Source organism: Centruroides vittatus, unplaced genomic scaffold, assembly GCF_030686945.1.
Source record: "Centruroides vittatus isolate TY-2023 unplaced genomic scaffold, ASM3068694v2 contig_364, whole genome shotgun sequence".
NCBI lineage: Eukaryota > Metazoa > Arthropoda > Arachnida > Scorpiones > Buthidae > Centruroides > Centruroides vittatus.
The window spans coordinates 299,889-324,015 of record NW_027122188.1 but is presented as its reverse complement, the minus strand read 5'-3'; the positions used below and the strand labels follow the sequence as shown (position 1 = coordinate 324,015).

The 24,127-nt window shown below is 27.7% G+C and overlaps 1 protein-coding gene across 1 annotated transcript in view; it reads left to right on the top strand.

The window, feature by feature from the left end:
* The window catches only part of LOC136975073 (uncharacterized), a 111,858-nt gene extending 88,124 nt beyond the window's left edge, over window positions 1-23,734 (top strand). The window contains exons 2-3 of the mRNA XM_067270067.1: window positions 18,939-19,115; window positions 23,119-23,734. Of these exons, the coding sequence (XP_067126168.1) occupies window positions 18,939-19,115; window positions 23,119-23,372 (431 nt within the window). The 3' untranslated portion in view covers window positions 23,373-23,734. The remainder of the gene's footprint in view (window positions 1-18,938; window positions 19,116-23,118) is intronic.
* The last annotated feature ends 393 nt before the right edge of the window (window positions 23,735-24,127 follow it).

The window sequence follows — 24,127 nt, the reverse complement described above, 5'->3', positions numbered from 1 at the left end:
ACAGAATATTAGCGAAACCGAGAATTTGCACGAAATGCATGTATGCTTCGTCTATATTCGTGTCAAAACAGAACAACAATGATTAATTCATGTCGCTGTCGTCATGCTTATTCTAACGAATTTTAAAATAAGTTTGGTTTAAATTCTCAACCGACTGTTTATAGCGATGAATGACTTAAGTAGTCAGATTAATCATTTAGTACTGGAAAAGAAACGAGATGAATAAATTAAATAGTTTGCTTCAGGTTAATGGCCTCGTCGGCTTTATATGAATGAATATTTTTATTTTATTTTCTTTATGTAATAATTTGTAATCATATGCGTTTTATTCTTGTTGGTCTCGGGATCATTGTATCATATTGAAGGCATTTGAGTTTTCGTCTAGAGCATGTAACTATAACTGTTAGATCAATTCCAAACTTATCTTCATTTTATTTAATTCGGTTTAATTTTAGAACATCTTTGGAGAAGGGCTTCTTATGTGGCAGATTGATATTTTTATATAAATTTTTCTCGCCTTAGAAAATGCATTTTAATGAATTTTAAATGACTATGATATTCATATGATGCCGACTGAAATAGATTTCGTGTAGATTTGATCCTAGATATAATTTTTCGATAGATTTTATTTATTGAAATAGCTATAAACAGTGAAATTAATTTTTAAAAATATTATAAAAAATGACTTTTGTGTTATGTTATGTACAAGTATTAAAAAAAAATATATTACATAGAGGATTTGTTTATATGAATTGGTTTTAAAATGTAATTTTCAAAACTATTTTAATATATTTTCCTGTTAAATAATTTTGTCTGTCAGATACAGCTCGATATATTCCCGTTATCACGAGAGATTCGGGAATATATTTCATAAAAGTCCGGATTAAAAGGTGAGCTATGCTTAAGTGTTAAGGTGAGGGAGGGATAAAGCTACCCATTCCTCACCGTAACACTTAAGCATAGCTCGCTCAGTTCTATTGTGGATCAGATCATCTGAAAAGAGCAAAATTTGAGCCTGATTATAGATCCGCTTGGTGCTGGTATCTCGCGAAAATTTCGAACGAATATTTTAATCATATAAAATTTAACAATATAATATATATATAATACACGATTCTGAAATATTTGTGTGTACAAATATTTAGAATCGAATTTCACTAATTTACGTATCTAAATTAATTATTTAAATTTAATTTCTTGTAAGAATATACTTTTATATAACTATATCGTTTAATAGTTATCACTTATAATTATAATTTTTTGTCATAATTTAATACAAATAAAACTTGAATATATTTTAAAAGTGTGGTTTGATTTTTATATTTTTATTGCTATTGAATAATACATTCCTTTTGAGCTGTTTTATATGTTTATTTATCGTGTCACGACAGTTGTAAAATTTGTAAAACAAAACACACAGTCGATACGAATAAAGACCAAACGGATTTGAATTCTCGAATTTTCTCTAAAAGACAACTATCAAAAGAAAAAAAAAAAATCAAAACTACGGCATAAAATTTGAATATCGATAAAGAAATTTTAAATCTACAAATTTATTTGTCTAACTAGAATTTTCGAATTTATACGAAGAGATGAGAATTTAACACTCGTATAAATAGGTTACATTCTAACGATGAAGTAAAGAGAAACAGATACTTATAGCAGCTTAATATATATAAATTCTCATTTATTCTTCATCACTTTACTGTAAAATTTAGTGTTATTTCTAACGTGAATTATAACGTCCACGATTGAATTTGTTGCGAGATATGTTTGATTCGTCTTTCCTATATCTCAATTAATAAATTGTATTGTAGATTTTCGTCCCTGTAAATTGTGCCAATTTTATTTTAAATTTGTAAATAATTTAAAAAATTTGAATACATTATCGAACGTCATCTGTATTCGCGAAAATTATGCAGTAGAAGAATAATGTAACATATATTTAAATTAATTTACATACACATAATAATTTGTGTAATTGTTAATAGAAACATGTATATATTTATTTGTCTAACTGGTCAACTGGACTATATTTTATGGCATTTCAGTTGATTCATCTTATACACGTTTTATACAGGAGAAGCCTATATTTAGTATAGTTTTATTTATTTTTACGGTGAGAGAATTTAATAAAAGAGCAATTTTCTGAGTGTTGACGCATCAAGAGGCGAATTTTTATCGTTGGTGAAATTTTATTTTTATTATTTCTTTAATTTACTTATTAGTTTTTATATTTTATAAATTAAATTTTTGACTTTATTATTTCCCAATGCTATTGCGTTTAATTGCAGTTTATCTTTTATAGACTATAAACTTATGTAATTTTCTAGAATTAATTTAAAAGGAATGGAAAGCAATTAAATTAATTGTGACAGAAATAGAATAATTTCATTCGTGTTGTAAAATTAACATTCTAACTTGGTTATGTATAGAAAAAAAGCAATGTTTCGATTGGTTATAAAAATTTAACAATTTAATTTGCTCTAATACCTGCTCGAACAACTATAAAAATTGGTAAATTTTATTACTTTAATTTGCATTTAATTTTAATTTGTACCGTTGTAAATTCAACACTTATTATTTTATTGGCGATATTACAGCGATAACATTTTCATTAATTATTACGTGAATTTTAATCGTATAAACATCAAGTTGATTTTATTATAATTACCTCGATGTCTGAAATTAAAATATTCTTTACGCCTTCTTATATATCTCGATTATCTCACTGCACATGGAGAAATGACACGTTTTCTAATATCACAAAACATAATAAAAGTGCGTGTATTATTTAATTATTTTATTTTTAAACGTGAAAAGAAAACAAAACGAAGCTATGTTAAAAATGTTTCTCTTTCATTTAGGCTTTATTCTAGCAAATCTATTATTTTATTATAATCCACCTCAGTAGTCAACTCTCTTTTAATGGAGAGCAAAGATAACCCAGTTAATCTATCCTCATCCATCGCTGAACGAAGGTAGGAACTTATGTGTTCCAGCCGACTGAAGGATCGTTCCTTCGACTGCGCTAGTTATTGGCGAGGTCAGAAAAATGTGGTACAGCGTGGACAGGTTAGGATAAATAAAAACATATATCATTGTTGATGATCAGTTTCTCGATACTTGAATTTCCCTTACTCCTAGTGATCATTATTTCTTTGTACATTTATTTGAATGAGACGGCGGATGGCCGATCGGTTATGGCGGCAGCTTACCGCTCTGAGGGAAACGGAATTAAATCCGAACTGTTCGATAAAACTTCAGAAAATTTTCGGGGGTAGTCCGTCCGGATACGTTGAGCCCTGTCCCTCACCATCTGGCTCCTCATTGTTGGTCTAAACCCATAATGGGCTTGCTAAAACAATCCCTCTTAGTGCCCACACGGTGGAAAGTTTAAAAAGAACAAATTACACGACGAAATTACTTTACACGGATTTTAAACACATTTCGAATAAACTTTGATACAAATTTACTGTGTTTGTTATGCGCAATTAAGAATATATTTCCTAAAGTTTCCTGTCTAGAAATAAATTTAATTTAATTTATAAATAAAATAAAGAATTAGTAGCAAATTTGCTGTGAATCAAAGATAGATGAAAATCGAATAGAAAAGATTGCATCAATTAACAAATTTCCTTAGTTAATAAAATAAGTAATAATTAACTTATATTTAAAACAAATTAGACGATCGAATGATTGTCCGAACAAATAAACATGAAATGTTTAATCTCCGCTTTCTGAATTGTGTAAGTAAATACAATAATTGCTCAAAATTCTGAAGAGTGAAAATCGATACAATTTTAAATCAGAACAAATGCGCGACGATACGATTACTCGAGTGTGAACAAAGGCCATCACCAAGTAAATAGATTATATTTTTTAAGAAGAAAACTTTTTTCTTTGAAGGACACTCGAAGATTTTAAAAATCTCATCATCTCGTTTTAATGAGATAAACAGATTACAGAAATATTTAAATATTCATTTTTTTTTAATTTTATGAAAATATTTAAATCTCTGTTAAATTATAAAAGATAAATAGTTTGAATATATTTCGTGCCGATTAATTGCGTCGATCAAAATTTAGACTTTGTTGTATGTTCTTTGCATTCACTTTTTCGCGACAGAATTTGGTTTATAAAATCACAAATAAAGAGAGATTAAAGTAACAGCATTACATTTTAACTTTATTTCATCGATTTTGGCATTTATTTACTTTGAAATAATGAATAGATTTCATAATTTAGTCATTCTGGGATTTGTTTAAAATTTGGATTTATTATATGGAACTACGCGAGTTTTACAGAATAACACGTCATTTTCATATTTCGCCAGTGTTTACATTTGTTTTCTTGATTAAACGCATTAAATAAATTTATAAAAAAGATTTTCATTTCTAGTTCAAGAAAAACATAATTTGCATAATCAAATATTCTAAAACAAAATAATCCCTTAATTGTATGTGAAGACGGATTCGATATTATAATTCCCCGAGCATACTCTTATGGAAATCATAAATGTACACAATAAGATTTTTTGTTCTTAAAGTCCGGAAATGTGTGTAAAGAAATTTAATTTCGACAAACAGCACTTGATTTATAATCATTTTAAAATATTTTAAATAATAAACTTTCAAAATAAGACAGTTTCACAAAGTTTTAATTATTTTTAAAATGGTTTTATTGATTTTAAAATAACTACACAATGCCGGACTGCGATTTTTAATCATATTTTTAATTTATTTAATTTAAAATGTATGCTTTCTACCTTAAATTAGCAGTATCTTGCCCCTGAACTGTACATCATATTTCTCCTTTAACAATAGAGTCGTGCTCTAATACGTTTCAGAGGAAAATTTTTGAATTGAAATAACATGACTTCCGCTTTGCATCGGAAGTTCGTATATTGTTGATTTGGTCTTCTTGCCCTAAGGTTTCTATATCTGGTCTTGTCTTTCATCTATCTAACTCCGTTCTCGTGATTAAGGAAAGATACAGACAAATGAACAGACTGACAACAGTGGAAACTTATAGGTCTACAATTTTTTTTTTTTTTCAAATTGCAGCCCAATAAAAGTACAGAGTTAATTACAGCTTCATGAAAAATAGAGTAAGATTATACTTTATTAGAAGCATAGAAATCTAATGGCAGTTTGTCGACTTGATGGCCCAATGATAGTTTTTTTCTAGTTTTTATTTTGCTGTAGATGGATACAACTTTGATTTTCCTTCGTTCTAGATTTTTCTTAATATACTGAACACGACTTCGTAATTTTTAGGATTGCCATAAGGATTAAATATATAATTTTTTTTCTTTTTGCATTCACTTCCTTTTCTTGTATAATTAATAAAACTTACATGGTAGTTTTTTCATGAATATCCCTAACTGAAAGAATCCATTTGTGTTGGAATGTGGTTTCCTGGATGAAAAACCACTACAGAAGTTTTTTAAATATACTAGATATGTAAGTCTATGTGTTTCATTATTTAGCCGGCATCTATATATTTGTTTTCCAAATCTAATTGTACAGGAAATTTAATCAGTAAGGAAATGTTATAAATTAGGCATTTAGAAGCTTTCTCCAAAGTAAATTGTATAAGAAAACGTGCTAGAATATAAAACAATAGTGATTTCAAATTTTAGTTTATTCGGTATCGATCGTGAAGATAGTACAGTAAAGCCAAATCTTTATTTTTAAAGAATATGTCTTAACCAAACCATTATGTCGAATTTCCAACCGTGTTCACGCCTTATTTGTTGTGCAATAAAAAATGGAAACTGCGATGCTTTCGCTCTTTTGTTTCACCGAGATTTTGTACAAAAATGTTTCGATTTTTGGTTTCATGCATCACCGAGTTAGACGTTTGTTTCTGAAGTTCATGCCATTTTTAAATCTCACAATTTACGATATAGTATTGGAAATGACGTTATCACACGATATACTGTGATATATCCTCTTACGTAAGTTCGTGGATCAATGCCGAATCGAGATAAGCAAATATCACTCTTTTCGATGTAATGGATGCCTTATTTTACTATAGTTTTTATTGCTAGTAGACAATGTGTATAAATATCATCAAACTAAAAATTAATTACAACAATAATACTATAAAACCACTATTTTATCTAGTACATTCTACACAAATATTAAATAAAAAGTTTTTTAAACATTGAAACTTTGACAAAAATATGAAATTGCATTTTTTTTTTAAATTTTCTAAATCTTGACAAAGTAAAAGTTACAGTATGATGAATGCAGACTGGATTAAATTAAATTTAAAAAAACACGCGCACACAATTGACTTTCTGGAAATAAATATAGAGTAAAATGAACGTATAATTAAATTATGGTTTGGCATAAAATTGCCTTATTTGGAAGATTTTTAAAAAAATATCACGAACTTTTAAAATTTACTAAATTAAATTTATTTTCATAGTAATAAAATAAATATCAATTCCTGTGTAAAATTGCACTGACAGATGACAATTTCTTTAAGAATGAAATATGTTTCTTTATCCTGTCAGTCATTTCGTATCATTCTTTGCAGTGTCGTTTTCTATCTTTTTGAAATCCCTAGAGATAAAAGCAATCGAGGACAACATTCCTCCATTGACATCTATTCCCTATTCCATATCCATATATGTCGACAACGGTTCCATTTCTCTTGCCGTAACCGATTCAGTTTTCAAAAAACTTCGGTCGTTGACAGAATGTAATATATTAATGGATCTAACTTCGGAATATTTCTAAAAAAAAAAAAAAAGTCCATTTTTCAAATTTATATTAACCTTTCGAAAACTTTTGCCAAAATATTTATTAATGGTCTAATGAATTTATAAATAAATGTTTGCTCTTTATTATTTTCATTTTATTCGGTAATATAAATCAATTTTTTTAAACGTTTATATTCAAAAGTTTATTTCACACTTGTTATCTTTAAAATTGCACACTTTGGTAATTTATGCATCAACATACGTAGAGAAATTTCTGTACTTAAACGGATCGATAAATATATTCTAACATAAGTGACACGTTCATTACAAGATTCTTATATTTTGGATTAAATTCCAGAATTTTAGGCAAGATGCCAAATTCGAATACATTTACGCTTTTGAATATATTTTAGCTTTATGAGTGGCTTTAAAATTCTTATTTTTTTCTGTAGACCAATGAATAATTACATTACTTATTCAACTTTCTCTAAAACAAATTTGAATAAGATAAGCAAAACTTCATATTTTTTATTTTTATTTTTTTATTTTGTTAAAGTTTAGTAAAGCTTGACTTTTATTGTTGTTCTTACTTCACGTTGGAATAAAGAATTGGAAATGTTATCAGATGTACAAAATCACCAGACTAAATATGTAACATTATCAGTCGTAGAAAATCACTAAAGTAAATATGTTTCGTGCGGATTAAATGTAATTTCTTGTTTAAGAAAATTTTAAGTTTTAAACTTTTCGAAAGAAATTCGTAAAAGAATTAAATCTGAAGAATAATTATTACAAACGATTCTAAACTGTTGTGTTTACAAAACATACAAGAATTACATTGTTTAAAATGTACGTTGGAACGAGATATTTTGTAGAATGAAAAGCTTTAAATTTAAATAATTTATGATTTTAACATTTGTAAAATATTGATTTCTGTATAAATATAAGTCGATATTATACACACACACACACACATATATATATATATATATATATATATATATATATATATATTTTAAAGTAGTCGTTTCTACTCACAACCGATGTTCTGGTTGAATTTTAAAAACATATATGAACGATTCGGTTGAAAAACGAAGAAAATTGCCATTTGAAAAATTTACATTCGTGAAAATATTTAAAAACTGTGTGACATTAAAAGAAAAAAAAACGATAAAGGGAATAAAACTAGAAGTATATAAATATACTTCCAGTTTTAGCTGTTGCTATAAATAACCAATCAATATTAAACACAAGTGGAAAACGATGAAGTGAATCTTGTATGACTGTTGCTAACACTACATTTTAATAAATAATTTAAATCGTTCACTGAAATGGTAGCGTACAACTAAAGCAATTTATTATAATTGTATGTAAATATGTAAGAGTTTTCTATTGAATAACACGAAATCTATTCTTGTTAAATATGTCTTGTTGTTGTGTGTATGCCTATATCAAAATACAAATTCTGCAGATGTACTGTAAGTGTAAAAATTGATTTTTTGATCAATAATTGGCAATGGTTTTTCCTATTACGAAACAAAACTGTTAGTTGTTATTACTTGTTTTTAAAATACAGAAAATAATAAAATAATAAATTATAATAAAATTATATTACGGTTAAAATTTACAATAAATATATACAAATTTTATTATATAGGCCTATAATTAAATTATGCTTTTATGAAAATGTCAATAATTAATTACGTTAATATAAATTTATTTAATATTTACGTGTTTTATTTAATTTATTAATTTATTAATCTTATACATAAGAATCGAATTTGATGATAATATTTTCAATAATAAATAATTAACGAAACATATAGATTACTCAATGCTCGTTGTTGAATAATTTGTATTCTTCTCGATTATTTATAAGTTCTTCAATTTTGTTATATATTTTAATATATTATATTATATATTTTACTCGTTTTATTAAGCAATTATTGAACTAGCATTAAATTTTCAAATATTTTAAAATATTAATCTGCAATAATCTTAGCCAAATAAACTGTCATAACTAAAGTAGATAAATATTGTTAGTTCCTGGATGGAATTTCTCATTCGGAAATTAATAGATATTTAAATTGTGAGATAATTAAACTTTCGTTTTCTTAAAGTTCAATTTGCTTAATTAGAAAATTAATTTAAAATCAATTTTTTTTTTAAATTTTACATAGAATTTAACTTCTATTTTCCAGAAAATAAAATATTATTAAACAATATAAATAAGTTAATTTTTGTAATGACTAATAAGATTAATTTTATATCGTTTCTTTAAAAAAATAAATGTTTTTAAATAAACTTTTAATGTTAAATGTAAAATAAATATGTATAAACTGTAAATAAAATCCCTAGCTTCATGAATTATGAAAATATTAAATAATATAAATACAAAGTAACGAAATTCTTATAAAAATGAATAAATTATTTTCCTTAAATTTTTTTTAATATCTTGATAATCCATTTATTTATTTGTTCTGAAAGTTGTTCAAGATAATTAATCTTGTTAAATAAACACGATTAACAGTATTAATTTTTGTAAAAAAATGAACTAAGAAATGAATACATTTCGCTTTGTAATTGAAGCCAAGAATTTTTAAAAAAATAATATCAAAATTTCTTTCTATACGCTCAAAAATGCATTCGACGATATCGAAATTTATATATTTAAATTTTCATTTAGTTTAAAATAATATAATGTAGATTTATCGATAGAGTAATGCACTTTTAGTGTACACTACATGATGATAACTTGATACTGATGGAAAAAAATGACTAAACTTGGAATATTGAAAGATTTGGATTTTCACGCGAGGCTTATTATAGTACTGTATCTGAAATATCTACAGAAATCTACTTATTTTAAAACCAAGATTAAACATTCGGTTAAAATATACGTATATATTCGGGAATGCATTTAGAATATTTTTAGTTGACAGAAATATAAATGTTATCGCGAAAAAGAATAGTCTGAAACGTGGACAAAAACCGTAGCTACGATTTATTTTAACACAATATCTCTTTGTAGATAAAATGTCATATCGGAAAAATGTACATGCCCAGTGTCCATTACTGAATTTTAAGTGCAAAGTTTTAAACGGGAACTTTTTTTAACCTTATAATTTTTTTTTTTTTTTACAAACAATTGAAGCTAACAAATCTTTTTTCTATATGAATAAATAATGGGAAATATTGTTTTGTAATGAAGAAATAAATATTAATTGAATAGCTGGGATAGTGATGCAATAGTTTAAAAATTAATCATAATGTGAGTGATCCGTATTAAAATATGTATGGAAACGTAAATGACACAAAGATCAAAGATTGTCTGTGTAATACAAAATCTCCGAGTCATCTTTTTGGTGAGTTGACATTTCTAAGAAGTTAGGGTCGAATAGATGATAATCTCATAGCTGTTCACTGTAGCATATTAATCTGTCAGTTACTCGATTGGCTTTGTCATTGATATCGATTTATAGCTATTGGTATTACATATCCAAAACATTAATTTCAATTACTGATGTTTATTACTATTGGCCTTTTTTTCAAAGAAACGAATGCCGATAATAATGCTTAAGACATTTTTTTCATTGTATAAGGTTGGTTGACCCGGCCAACGTTCATCTAATATTGTCTGAATTTTAATGAGATTTTTGATCGCCGATCAATTATTATTTTTCAGTATAATCACCATCATAAATTTACCGAACTCATTATTAAAATTTCGATGTTATTCGGAATACCGTTTTTTCATTATAATATGTTTTTTTAAAAAATAAAGTTAGGATAAAAAAATTAAGTTGGGAAAATTAAAGTCTAGGAAAAAGTCGCCTATAATCATAACTGAAAGAAAAAAAATAATGATAAAAATTTAGCTTAATAACTATAATCATACTGCAGAATGTAAGATTATATAAATATCGTAATTGTATACACAATAGAATTACAATGCGTTTTCTTTCAGTTTTCATAATAAATAAAAAGTCACACAATTAATAAGTGTATACAGTGTGAGTTTACACACGGCTTCATATACATTATGAAACTTTTATATTGACTTTGTAAACAAAAGTTTATAAATTTAAATAAAACAAAATTTAATATAAATGTTAGAATATACATTTTTTAAATTAAATTTCAGATGTATTTCCCCATCTTTTATTTTTTCTATTGCATATTTTGATGGATAGATTTAGGAGAAAATGAATTAAACTTTGAATGATTTGTGTTTACTATTTCCGCTCTGTAAGTAATAACAGGACCTTTCTACAAGGCCCGTCATGGGTTCAGACAGGCCCACAATGGGGAGAAAGGAGAGAACGTTTAAAAGAATATTAAGAAATAACTTTTATTGTATTCTTAATTAATAATTTAGACAATAAGTATTTAATTAAGTAAAATTTTTGTCTACGTGATATAAAATATGGGTCGAAATTATAAATTATTAGAAAAATTAGATTCGAATCATCCGATTTACTTTAACTTTTTATTTATTTATTTTTTTTCGTTTAATTTCAAGAATGTTTTTAGAAAATATCTATAAACATAAAACAAAAAATGTTTTGTCTAAAGCTTTATTTATAATAAAATAAAGACAGTTTGGTATAAGTAAATTTGAACAGAATGTGAGAGTTATTTCTTTCAAAACTGAGTAATTTATCATAGAAAATGATTTTTTTTATAAATTGCGAGAAAACAAAGTTATTTACCAAAACTGTAAAGCATTTTTAAATATTTTTGGACATTTATTATCAAAATAAATTGCTAAATTTAAAGTCTGAATAAAATCTTTTTATTCATAGTTTTTCTTCCTTTGATTTTTTTTTCGCTAGAAATGATCTTAAAAATTATTTTAAAAATGTCGCATATTATAAAATTTCAGTTGAATTTTAAAGTCAGCATTTGGAGTTAATTAATTAATCATTATCATTATTTTACTAAGAGGTCCTCTACTAGCTATTATAAGATATCCTTTTTAAAAGAATCGACAATAATATTATTATAATTATCGATCTATATTCAATAATAGAATTTACAATGATTGAAATTGAAAAGGTAAATAAATTGTATTAAAATTTCATAGATTTAAGGACCAAGAAGTAATTTGCAATCTCTTTAAATTAACGTTGATCAACGAAGAAGATAATCAACATTAGTTTAATTACTTTCTGCTTTATGTGAGAGAAATGTTCACATTTTCTTTGCCTATCCTCGTATAGATTTAAGTTGGGCACCTTATACCTTAGTAATACTTTACAACTTCTAATTTAATGACTTTAGAAAATCTTATGGTAAAACTTTAGATAATTTGCATCTTATTAAAGGATAATTAAAATCACAATCTCTATATTTAACTGAAAAAAAATTTTAAATAAAATTCTTGTTGTTGATTTTTCTTATTAAAAATATCAATATTATAGAATTTATGGCGTAAATCAAATCGTTTATATTAATTAAAATTGGGATTAATCACGCTTATTTGATAGATCCTACCATATCGATATCATTCTATTATCCTGGTACGTACACTAAATCCAATTTTAATTGGAATTAACAAGTAAATCAGTGTAAGTAAATATTATCAGAATACTAATTACTAATTATTGAATAAAATTTATTCATTGAACTCAATACGCACATTTTAATTATAATATTAGGCCTATATATAAAAGTATGTTGATAAAATAAGTTTAAATTTTCCAATATTTCAATAAATATTTATGAAAAATTCCAGAAATAATTGAAGAAAAATAAATATGATCGAAAATGTGATGAAAGATCATCGTTTATAATGAAAATTTTCAGATCTTCATTTCATATAGGAGATTTTCATTAATCTGATTCAAAAAAAGCTACAAGAAAGTAAAATATAGAGTGTGACTTTATTTAGCATCAATCGATGGTCACCTGTAGCAATATGTTGTTCTATATATCTACCCAGTTCACGTTGTTAGCATGATAATATTTGTCACGAAATATGAATGATGAATGAATAACAATTTTAATGAGGAGGGTTATCGACCCTATTACAGCAGTCCTAGTGCAAATAATTTTGAATATCTTGTCATAATCATCGGTTTATATAAAAATAGGTTATCAATCGGATTGAATTCACTTGGAAAACCTTTTTCTTGTAGAAATATGTGAACATATATTAAAGAACAACGATGAATTTAGAATACATTATTTTGAAAGTAACTAAACAAAATATCAAATGCGAAAGAAGTTGTGCGATTTCAGTGGCACGTTATCCTATGGGCAAAAATGGCAATTGCCTGGGGCCCCCACCGACATGGATCCAAACCAATAATTTATAATATTTCCCCGAAGAAAAATGTCTGAAGTCAACACTATACATTGGGGCCCGTAATTCAAATTTGCCTGGGGTCCATGAAGCTATAACGCGCCACTGTATGATTTTTTGAGTATAAAAAATCAAATTAACAAAAACAATTTATTCCGAAAAAATAATTGTCATCACACTCGATAATCTTATTCCAACGAAACTCGAGTTCATAAATAACGTTCCTATAAAACTTTTTATTTTTAAAAATACGTAAACCATGTTTAATTCTGTTTCCAATGTTTCCAAAATTTTCGGTTTGCATACGATTTGCATTCGGTTTGTTTAACGATTAGAAATGATAATTAGATTTGGAGATATCTGGAAGATGTGAGGGCGGGATAAAATTTCCCATCCAAGGCTCTGGAATTTGTCTCGGGTCATTCGCATCGTATGTGATATTGTATCATCCCGAAGAAGACAATGCCTTTGGAATTAATTTAATGTAAGCGTTTTTTTGGAAGAACGCTTAATGAGCTTGTACAGTTTCGCAGCTTATTCTGTAATTATATGATCAAGTGATAGGAAATCGAAATATAAGATACCAATCGTGTTCCATTAGACACATAGCAGAATATCTTGCTGATGAATTGCAGGTTTCGAGTAGATAAAGATCCTCTGATAATGGCAATTGATGCCGTCTACAATTCAGGCGCAAATTGTATATACTTGTATACGTGCGAGGTTTTTTTTAGTCACACAGTTTAGTTTAGTTTTTTAGTTTGTATATACTTTAAGTGTCTTCTACAAATTAAATGTTTGTACATAATAAGTTAAATACATAAATAATGCATTTGTAGAATAATTTTGCCTTGTATAAGGAATTATATCGAGCATTCCTATTGATTAACAGGGTTTTCATTCTTCATGCCAAACAATAAATATTTTATTTGAATAACTTAAGATAAGGAATTCAGTTTCTGAATAGACCAGGAATAATAGAAAACGTAGCTGATGACAAAATCGATGCTGGGAAGCTACTGAAGATGTTGGAATCTTTCATCGATTTAAGGTCACGTGATTGTGTTTAGACACCACAGTTTCTAGGACGACTGAGTCGTTTGTTGTCTATGTGAGGTTTCTATTCGATATCCTGTTTAATTATTGGAGTTAAACTCATTACATTGTAAGTCTTCATTCTAATATAACTATTAATCAAACTGGCATATGGTGTTTTCCTTTGACGACGTTTTCATATTCTTACTCGAACAATAAATTGTGAATTCCAAGAAACTAACTTTGAAGAATTAAAACATCGTCGAATTACATCGATCTATTTTTATAAGGATAAATTAAATGGATTTAAAAAAACGATATTAAGTTTCCTTTTATTTTTCTCTAAAAGAAAACAAATTGCGTAATTCTACGCATCTCAATTGAAAATTTACTACGAAAGGAAATTGTATAAAAAAAGAAACACGAAAAGTAAAATGTACGATATGACGTACTCGTCTATCATACATTTTAAATGTAAAAAATAAAAAGTAAAGTAAGATCTTACGTTTGAAAAATTCTTCTTTTTCCTTATGAAATAAACCAACGAATTTCTGAACTATAAGATAAATTACAGTAAGAAAAAATCTATAATATCTTATTTGCTTCGATTTATTTTTGTAAAAAGAAAAAAACCTTATATACACGTAAATATAAATGATCTATATTCTATGTATGCAAATCTTTCACTTTCTCGATTTTTTTCTTTGTTGACGAATAAACAGAAAATGCAACTTCTTACATGATTAATAATACAATTTCGTTAAATATAGAGGAATAAGTTTATTTTCGTTCTCAAAACTTATTCTACGTAAAGAGAAAATTGCGTGAGTTTTGTACGCATTTATTATTACTGAAAATTTTTTTAAAAATTTTACAAAATTGTTGTTAGTTTTGGTGCCGTTGCCGAATGAAGTAATTGATTTGTTGGTGTCTGTTATATATTTTAACGTCCCGAAAGCTAAAAACTGTCTATTTTTAAATTATGAGCATTTAAAATTAACATCTGTGACATTAAAAACGATACAAAACAATAGGTTATCTTAATACTCAATTTTAATTAAAGATATATAGTATATAAACTTAATGTATTTATTAAATTTTCTACACCTTTACGTAGAGATATACATCTATATTTCAGAAATAGCGACGAACTCGTTAAAACGGCTACAGTATTTAGAGATATATCTTTGAATTATGCTCAAATATCATTAAAATTGTATGTCATTGTGCGATAAATACTATCGAAACAGCCCGCAATGCAATCTGATTAGTATTTGTGATCGTGTCTGATCGCTGTTACTTTATTCATTTAAATCAGTTTTACTTTATAACACTATTCATTTGCTAAAAGTCTTTACAAAGTAAACAAAGGAGGTTAGGTTTTGTCGAGAGTATAAAATAATCATTGAATATTCCTTCGTTTTGTTAGGAGGTACTTACAAATTCTGTTTAACCGAGAGTGTTCAAATTTCAAAAAAGAAAAAAAAAATTATACTTTAAAATAAATTTGATACCTACTTGAAAATTCAATACGAAGAGTTTAAAGTGAGCATCGTAATTTTTTAGTGTCATCTTCGTGAAGGACTTAAAGGGCTTGATAACTTTAAAAAATTCATGAAAGTTTTTTCTATTAATATTTTTTTAATACAATATAATTTTATAGATGATGAGTATTGAGTATTTACATAAATAGTACTCACACTACATACGTTATTTATACATAAATTGAAAGAAGTGATCATTTACTACATGTAGAAAATATTTACAGGTATTGAAATCTATGAAATTATCAGTTCTACATGAACATATTTTATATAAAATAATAATTATATAAATATGTATATAAATAAATAATTTGTTTTTCTTTTTAAAAAGTTTCGTAGGTTTTTTTTTTAAAAAAATTTTAAACACCTCAATAAGTTATAATTCTTTTAAAATAATAAAAAATTTATTCTGTTTTCCCATTAAATCGATTTTAAATTGCTTCGTCCAGATCTAAATTAAGATGCTCCGACTGATAAAATGATTAATGAAATATTTAATCGCAAAACGAAACAATTACTAATTAATCTCTATAATTAAATATTTTAATTACTAAATCGTTGCATCTAAATATGTTATCTATACATTTATATCTTTATCATAAGCATATATAATTAATTAAATTATACTTTAACTTTATCTCTTATTAAGCGGCTTTTTTCTTCGAAACTAACAAGAGATCGCTCGGAAAAAGAAAAATAATAATAGTAATAAACGAAACAATCTCTTAAAGATATTCAAAGATAATATCGTTTTCTATTAAAATGTATATCTGAAATAATATTACGCGATTAAATGTTATTCTTTCTTACAATTTTCTAAGGACGATTGAAAATTTTTTTGTTTGGTAGTAACGCATTTCCGGTAGATTTTTATGATTGGAAACACGTTACCTAGGAAAAAAAAATAGGGAAAGGAAGGAAAAAAACGATATTAAATCTTTGTTTCGATCTTTTTTTCTTAGATTTAATTCGGAATTATATTCTTTTATTGAATTTTAAGGGTTTGGAAATAGTTTTTCTCGAGTTAAAAAATTAAATAAACGTTTAAGAGAATGACTTTCTTAAGTTACTACTCATTGTATGAATTTATCCGAAAATTCTATTAATATTTTAAGATTTATTAATGAAAATATTATTATTATTAAATTTAACAAACATCGCAAAGCCCGATGAGTATATAGAAACATACAACGATCGCCTAAACCAGGGCTTCTTAAACTATGGGTCGCGACTCAATTTGGGGTCGCTTACCGAAATCTTGGGGTCACGAGATTTTATTGCAAAATATTGAAAATAATTTGTGAGAGTATGAAAATGGCATGCTTTGTGTCGTAGATTTCGCGAGTTGCACTTTGTGTCACTTCTGGTGCAGCGAGACAACGATTCAGCAACACTGATTGTAATGTGAACTAGTGTAGTGTTGTTGCTTTTCAGTGTATTCAGTTGACTCTGTTCCATTGTAACGCAAGAGTGAACTGTGATAGTACACCATTATTGTGTTTGCAAATTTGTATATATCTTCATTGTATTTCATATGTATATTGCAAAATATTTATATATCTTTATTTTATATTTTTTTAGGGGGGAGGGGTCGCGAAAAAATCACAATCATAAATGGGGTCGTGAATAAAAAAAGTTTAAGAAGCCCTGGCCTAAACGATCGGGCTACAATCGGGGCCGGATTAACCCACTTTGGGGCCCTAGACATTTTCTTCTTACCGGGTCTCCTCTCTCTCCTACAAGAAATAGAGCACACAAAAAATATAAAACAATAACTAAATAATGTAAAAAGCTAAAACAAATCTTAAATTTTTATTAATAAAAAATATTTAATATACAACAATAAATTTTAGTTTTTCTAGAAAAGTTTGAACAGTTTGTTTATAAATTTTAAAAAATTGAAATTTATTTTATTAAATGTCTAACAAAAGTTGCCATACAATAACAATATTATTTTAAAATATTAATTGTTTAATTTAACCTTTTTGGTTAATATTTAAATAATATAATATTTTACCCATAAAAGGTAAATTGAATAATGAAAAAGATAATTTGGTTAATGTTCCCTATGGTTCCAAAATGGCGGCTCGTCTCTAATTCCAGCAAATAGAAGAAAGGAAACAGTGGGGACGCGCGTTCTAACCTAACCTAACCTATTCTAAGAATTTTGTTGGTAATAATTATGGTAATTTATTAGAATAGGTTAGGTTAGGTTAGAACGTGCGTCCCACTGTTTCCTTTCTTCTATTTGCTGGAATCAGAGACGAGCCGCCATTTTGGAACCATAGGTAACATTAATCGATAATTTAAATAAAAGCCAAGATAGTTTTAGAAAAGTAAGTACTGTATATAAATATGAATAAACTTTATTTAAAAATTCAGAAAAGTAAACTATCTTATTTACAAATCTTTTCAAAATAGACAGTTTGACCCTTTAAAAACCGGGCCCTAGACATTTGTCTCATTTGTCTACGCGATGATCCGGCTCTGGCTACAATATTGTAGCCCGATCATTTAGGCGATCGTTGGATGTTTCTATTATTATTATGTTGGGTTAAGTGAGATATACTCGGTTAACACCGGTGGCTGTGTACTATGCCGGAACAAAGTCAAGGCATAGTAACCAAAACAGAAATTAAAAAAGTGTATCAGTGTGTGTGTCTGTATTCAGGAATTTTCTCACAATATGACATGTATTCAATATAGTGGCCTTCTGTAGTGTGATGTATGTGTTTCTATTCAATTGTAATGTGCCCAGGCTTTTGTGTAGTGTGTGTGGTATGACACCTGTAGAGGAGAGAACAACAGGTACAATAAGCACCCTATCCATCCTCCACAGATGCCTTATTTCCTGGGCGAGTTCTGTGTACTTGCTAATTTTTTCAGTGCATGCGTTTTGTATATTGTGAGTGTTTGGAATGGATATGTCTATAATGTATGTGATTTTATTGTGTTTGTCAATGAGTGTGATGTCTGGTCTGTTGTGGTAAATTGTTTTATCTGTGATTATGTTATTATTATTATTATTATTATTATTATTATAAAAGCGGAGATAATTCATTAAATTTTTAAACGCTTCACAAGTTTTACTTACTAATTTTATTCCTTTATGAACTGAATTGCCGATAAGTTATCGGCGATAATAGTATTAATTCGATTAGCTAAATAGAATTAACGGTACAATTATTAACGGTTTTGTTGTTTTTTTTTTTTTTTGAATTCGTGACGTTATCCAGCGATTCTATGAATATAAAGAAGATTTTCCTAATTTATATTCAATCTGGATTTATGTATAAATTTACAATTTTTGGAAAAATTCACATTTATCCTTTGATAGGCGGAGGAAGGATCACGAAAAGAGGATATCATAAACTACGAGCTGAGCCTGTGGTTTCCGAGGAAAAGCCATCGTTGGTAGCGAGTGAAGCCGATACGGATGGAACGAGTTCTTATTCGAGTACCGATTATTCGGACTACGAACAAGATGACGAAGAAAATACCGACAGTGAATACGGTAAACCATAATTAATTTAAAGTACATAAAATTGAATTTTATATTTATTTTAAATTTTCATTTAACTAATTTATTTTATGTAAAATTTTAAATAATAGTGTAATTAGATAAATATTCTAACAGTATTTTTCGTTTAATATTAAAGTATATATATTTTTAAATAATGTCAACATTCTTCAGCTACACGCGCATTAATGACTGGCGGCGCCATCTGCTGACAATAATTAGAACTTTTATACCATAATCGCTTGAAATTATATCCTACTTAATTAAATTGAAAATAAAAATATATTAATAAGCAAAAAGATTAAATAAATTAACACCTTATTTATATAATAAGAAATAAAATTTATGTAAATAATTTCCTACATTAAATGTTTATCAAATTACAGAAAAATACTGTACTGCGTTCAAATTTAATTTTCAACCAATGTATACACGTGTAGACCTGTATATAAATAATTAAATACACACAGGCTAGACCTTATATTTATTTAAAGTGAAAATAATAAATTTATAAATTGTTTTTACTAGAATTCATATTTTAAATTTTTTTTTTTCCTGTCTGAAATATAAAATTTCGAAAATGAAAATATTCTATTTACAAACCGAAACAGTTTTTACTTTATTAAAATATGTTTTTCCTTGGAAAAATTCTGCAATTTAGAAAATGCACAGTATGAGTTGTTCTACTACAATTTATATAACACGCTGAAAATTATTTACAGTAGAAATATTCTGTCGGAGGTTTTGTTTTTATATTCTCCTGCAACACTTTAGATAAATTTATTGTGTTTAAAGTAATGTAAAATGGAGGTTCTCAGTAAGTAGAGAATGTGGCCACTAGTGGCAGAATAGATAAAACCGTCCACAACGTTGGTTGGTCTCGGGTTCGTCCCTCACCAACAAGAAACGTAGGAATTTTCTGGATTTTTTCACCTGTCTAACTTTTAAATAAGGGCCAGTTTCCTCATAGTTTTTCCCTTAGTATCGCGTGGCCCCGTCTCTCCGATCCATTAAGTATAGAAAAACGATTTTAATTTAAAATTATTAAAATTTCGGATAAAAAATTTCATATCTAATTTTGTATATAAAAGTATATTTATCACAACATATCAAAAACGTTATAATTTATTTCCTAAATTAAATATAAGGCGGCGCAGTCAAACATGCGAAAGCGAGTACAGAAAAACAAATTATTGAAATTAAAATATATATCGAGCTTTCTCTTCGTCCTTTTAAAATAAATCTGTTCATTATAAAAAAAAATGTGGGCTTTTTTTTCTACATTTCGCGTTGCAATGCTGTTGAGACACGCATTTCATTGTTCTATGAAATGTGTCATCGGTAATAAAATATCTGATTAATCTATCCGAATTTTCTGGTTTTACCATCTTGATGTGCCAAATAATTCTTAATATATTATGGAAATATTATTCCGGAATCGCCATAGGTTTTAAGAAAATTCTGCTCGATTTCTGAATTTTTACTTAATGTACTGCTATAAGTATGATAATTTAACCAGTAAGAACTTTGATAAAAATTAAAGTAGAAGAAAATCCATTAAAAAATTATTTGTAAACGGGAATATAAGAAAAAAAAACCTACCAGGAAAAAATATCCTTTAGGCCGTTTTTCAAAATGTTTCAATTTTTAAAAGTTCTGTGTCCAATAAAACATTTTGAAAAATGACCGGGACGTCTAACAAAGAAACGTCAACTGTCTTTAAAATTTTTATTGTATCCGTTTCTCAATAATTTCAATGGACTGTCTTTTAAATATTTTAATTTTTATAAATTTTAATTTAATAATAACTATTTTATAATTTATAACAGACTCAATCAAAAATAGGATAATTAGGCCTATATTAGTACTTTTGTCTCAATTTATTTTTCTCTTTAACCGAAACGATTTTTGTTATTTCTCGTTTTCGGTTTTGTGATTTTAACAGAAACAATTCGAACGTTATTTAGTGAAAAAGTTAATTGATTATTTGTAGTGTCACCCATAACGGATGAACAATGTGTTTTTCAGGAAACACTATAAATCGGCGACAATGTCCATGACGTAAAAAAAAATAACCAAACAGTTATTTGGTTGGGGTCACGCAAACACTAGTTATCGAATCGAATTATTATTTGCATTGCTTTGAAACAAATAATAAAAAATAGATTATGAGGTTAGAATGACCGGTCAAATTACCAAGTCACAATTATTGATATCGTAATTATTGTTATTCTAGTCAGACAGTGGATGAATCAAATTACAAAGTAAGGTAAAATAATAAATTCTACGCTCGAGTTATATTTTTTAAAGATTAATTATGCTTATGAATTAAATTTAACGAACTTTTTGGTACAATTAATTTTCCACATACAGTTCATACTGGCGATTTTTTATTTTTTAAAAATAAACAATAATTAAAGTAAAAATGTAATTACAGTGGTGCCTCATATAACGTACTTAATCCGTTCCAGGTGCACGTCCGTTAAGTGAAACGTCCGTTATACGAAACGCATTTTTCCATAGAAATACATGTTAAAACATTAATTCGTTCCGCAGCATAAAATAACCGTACTGTATCATAAAAAATTGAACATGGGGTGAGTTCTTTTATTCCTCCTCTTAACTCTGCGCGAGCGACATCCGTTTCAAAATTCCTGCGGAACGCGTTCCTAAATTCCGGTGGGAGTGCACGCCGTCGAACGGAAAAAATGGCCGCTTGTAGCAGTAGTTTACAGTGGAAAGCAACATGGCGTCCTCCATGGCTCAGATAGTTTCGTTTCCGGGTCCATTATATGGTTTTATAAATGAGAATTTAGAAATTGTGAAAGCGAGAGTTAGCGCACGCGGTGATGTAAGTGTTTTTACGAATTTTTTTCGAAGGCTATTTTGAATGCTCTTTCAACAAATAATCCATTTTATGGTTAAATTTTACAATTGGGACCCTTCTTTTGCCTTTTAAAGCTCATATTTTAGAATTATAGATTCCTCCATCACTATACTATCGATAGCGCGGGCGCCGCCATCTTTCTTTCTTTCACCGTCGTTCCTAAATGCCTACAAACAGCAGCGCACTCCCGTAGTAGCGGAGACGCAGAGCGACCGCTATTAAAGAACGCACCCATGGAGCAGTCACCAATTATGCCGGAAAGTCCGTTGTTCGCAGCCAGTTCGTTGCTCGAGTCACGTAACTGCCAAACAGAAAGTCCGTTGTTCGCAGCGTCCGTTATTCGAGGCGTACGTTATACGAGGCACCGCCGTATATGCAAATATTTTTAAATTGTGTGTGTGTATAATTGTAAAATCATCCTAAAAACCTAAAATAATTAAAAATATATATATTCAGATATAAGAATATTTAATTTTGTGATATTTTAAAATGATTTTAGCTCTACAATATCTTGAGAACAGCTCAAGCAAGTATTCAATAATTATTTTTGAACTAATTGATTATCTAATTAACGTAGTTGAACTATATTAGCATATATCGAAATTAGGTTAACTATAACAGAACAGCAGAAACTGCCAAATTTATATTCTGTAACGGAACTAACGTCATATTAATTATCACAGTTATATTAGCTATACATATTGACTATAATAATATACCATTTGAATAATTTGCAAGTAGAAACGGCTAAATTCTGTACTATTAAACACGTTTATTATAACTTGGCCATAATCGTAAATTATGAAAACAGAATTACGGATCGTTTCATGCAATCTTGGCCGGACAATGCACGGTACTCGGTTGGAACTCCGAAAGTTTTATAAAATTCAAGAGTCCCTTTATGATAACGGATAGTAATCTTGTTACATATTGGACAACACAATTCGTTTCCTTCACCAAATAAATATGCTGGTCCTAATGTCAAGATGCGTGAAACGAGCTCTACTTCTACATCAAATATACTGGGATTTGTAAAATGATTGATTACATTTTTTGAAACGGCATAAGAATTATATATTTTTCTCAATTAAATATTTTGAATAATTACAGAGGAAGCTCTGACGTGCAATGTTTGCGATAGATCTTTCCGATCCACTCGCCATTTGGAACAGCATCAGCAGAAAAAGCGGCATTTTGGTTGTTCCATATGTGATTCAATTTTTCCGAATCTGATGGCTTTGGAACATCACAAGGAATCGCTAGATCACTGGTCGGAAGACGAAGGAAATGTTAAAGATAGCGAAACTGACGACGACAGCGAAGAAGACTGCAAAAGATCCGAAGAAATGGAAAGATTGTTGTAATTTAGAATTCCAATTTAACAAGCAAAGAAAAACAAGATGTATCGCTTAAAATTGTTGTGCTTCTACTTCCTTACTCCATTAATGATAATGTGAGAGGTCGACTATAAATATACATATATATATATATATATATAATTATTTGTTGATAGAATCGTTAAAAGTAATAGTTGAATTTTCGGAGATGCAAATAATCGACCTACGTATCTTGTAAAATAATATTCCCTATTATCGCTATATCGCAGAAAATTCTTTGTATGTTATCTGTATATGCATATATCTATGTTCGATTGTAAATTATTACAAGTAATAACGTTCTAATGTATGTTGTACGAAAAATAAAATTAAGATAAACTTCTAGGAAATGATTTATCTTTCTTTTTATGTAAATATTTATAAATTTCCCGCCAGTATCCGAGTGGACAAAACCACTGAATACCCGTAGTTTGCGCCTCACCAACGGGCTGGCCACGCCGAGTTTTTGAGGTTTTCTTCGTGTCATAACACCTAAACGGGCCAGTTTCCCATAAAAGACCTCTCGGGAGGCATGCCCCTCGGCAGATGTGTTACTTTGCCATATACCAATAAAATTTATTTTTACTAAATTAATCCACTTGTACTGGCAAATGAAAATTATTTAAATACAAATATGTGCCGGTGATTTTTAAAATTTTCTAAGTTATATACTTTCGTTTGGAGATATTTGACTTTTCAATATGTAAAACTTAAAAATAAAAAAATAAAAAAATCAGCGACGA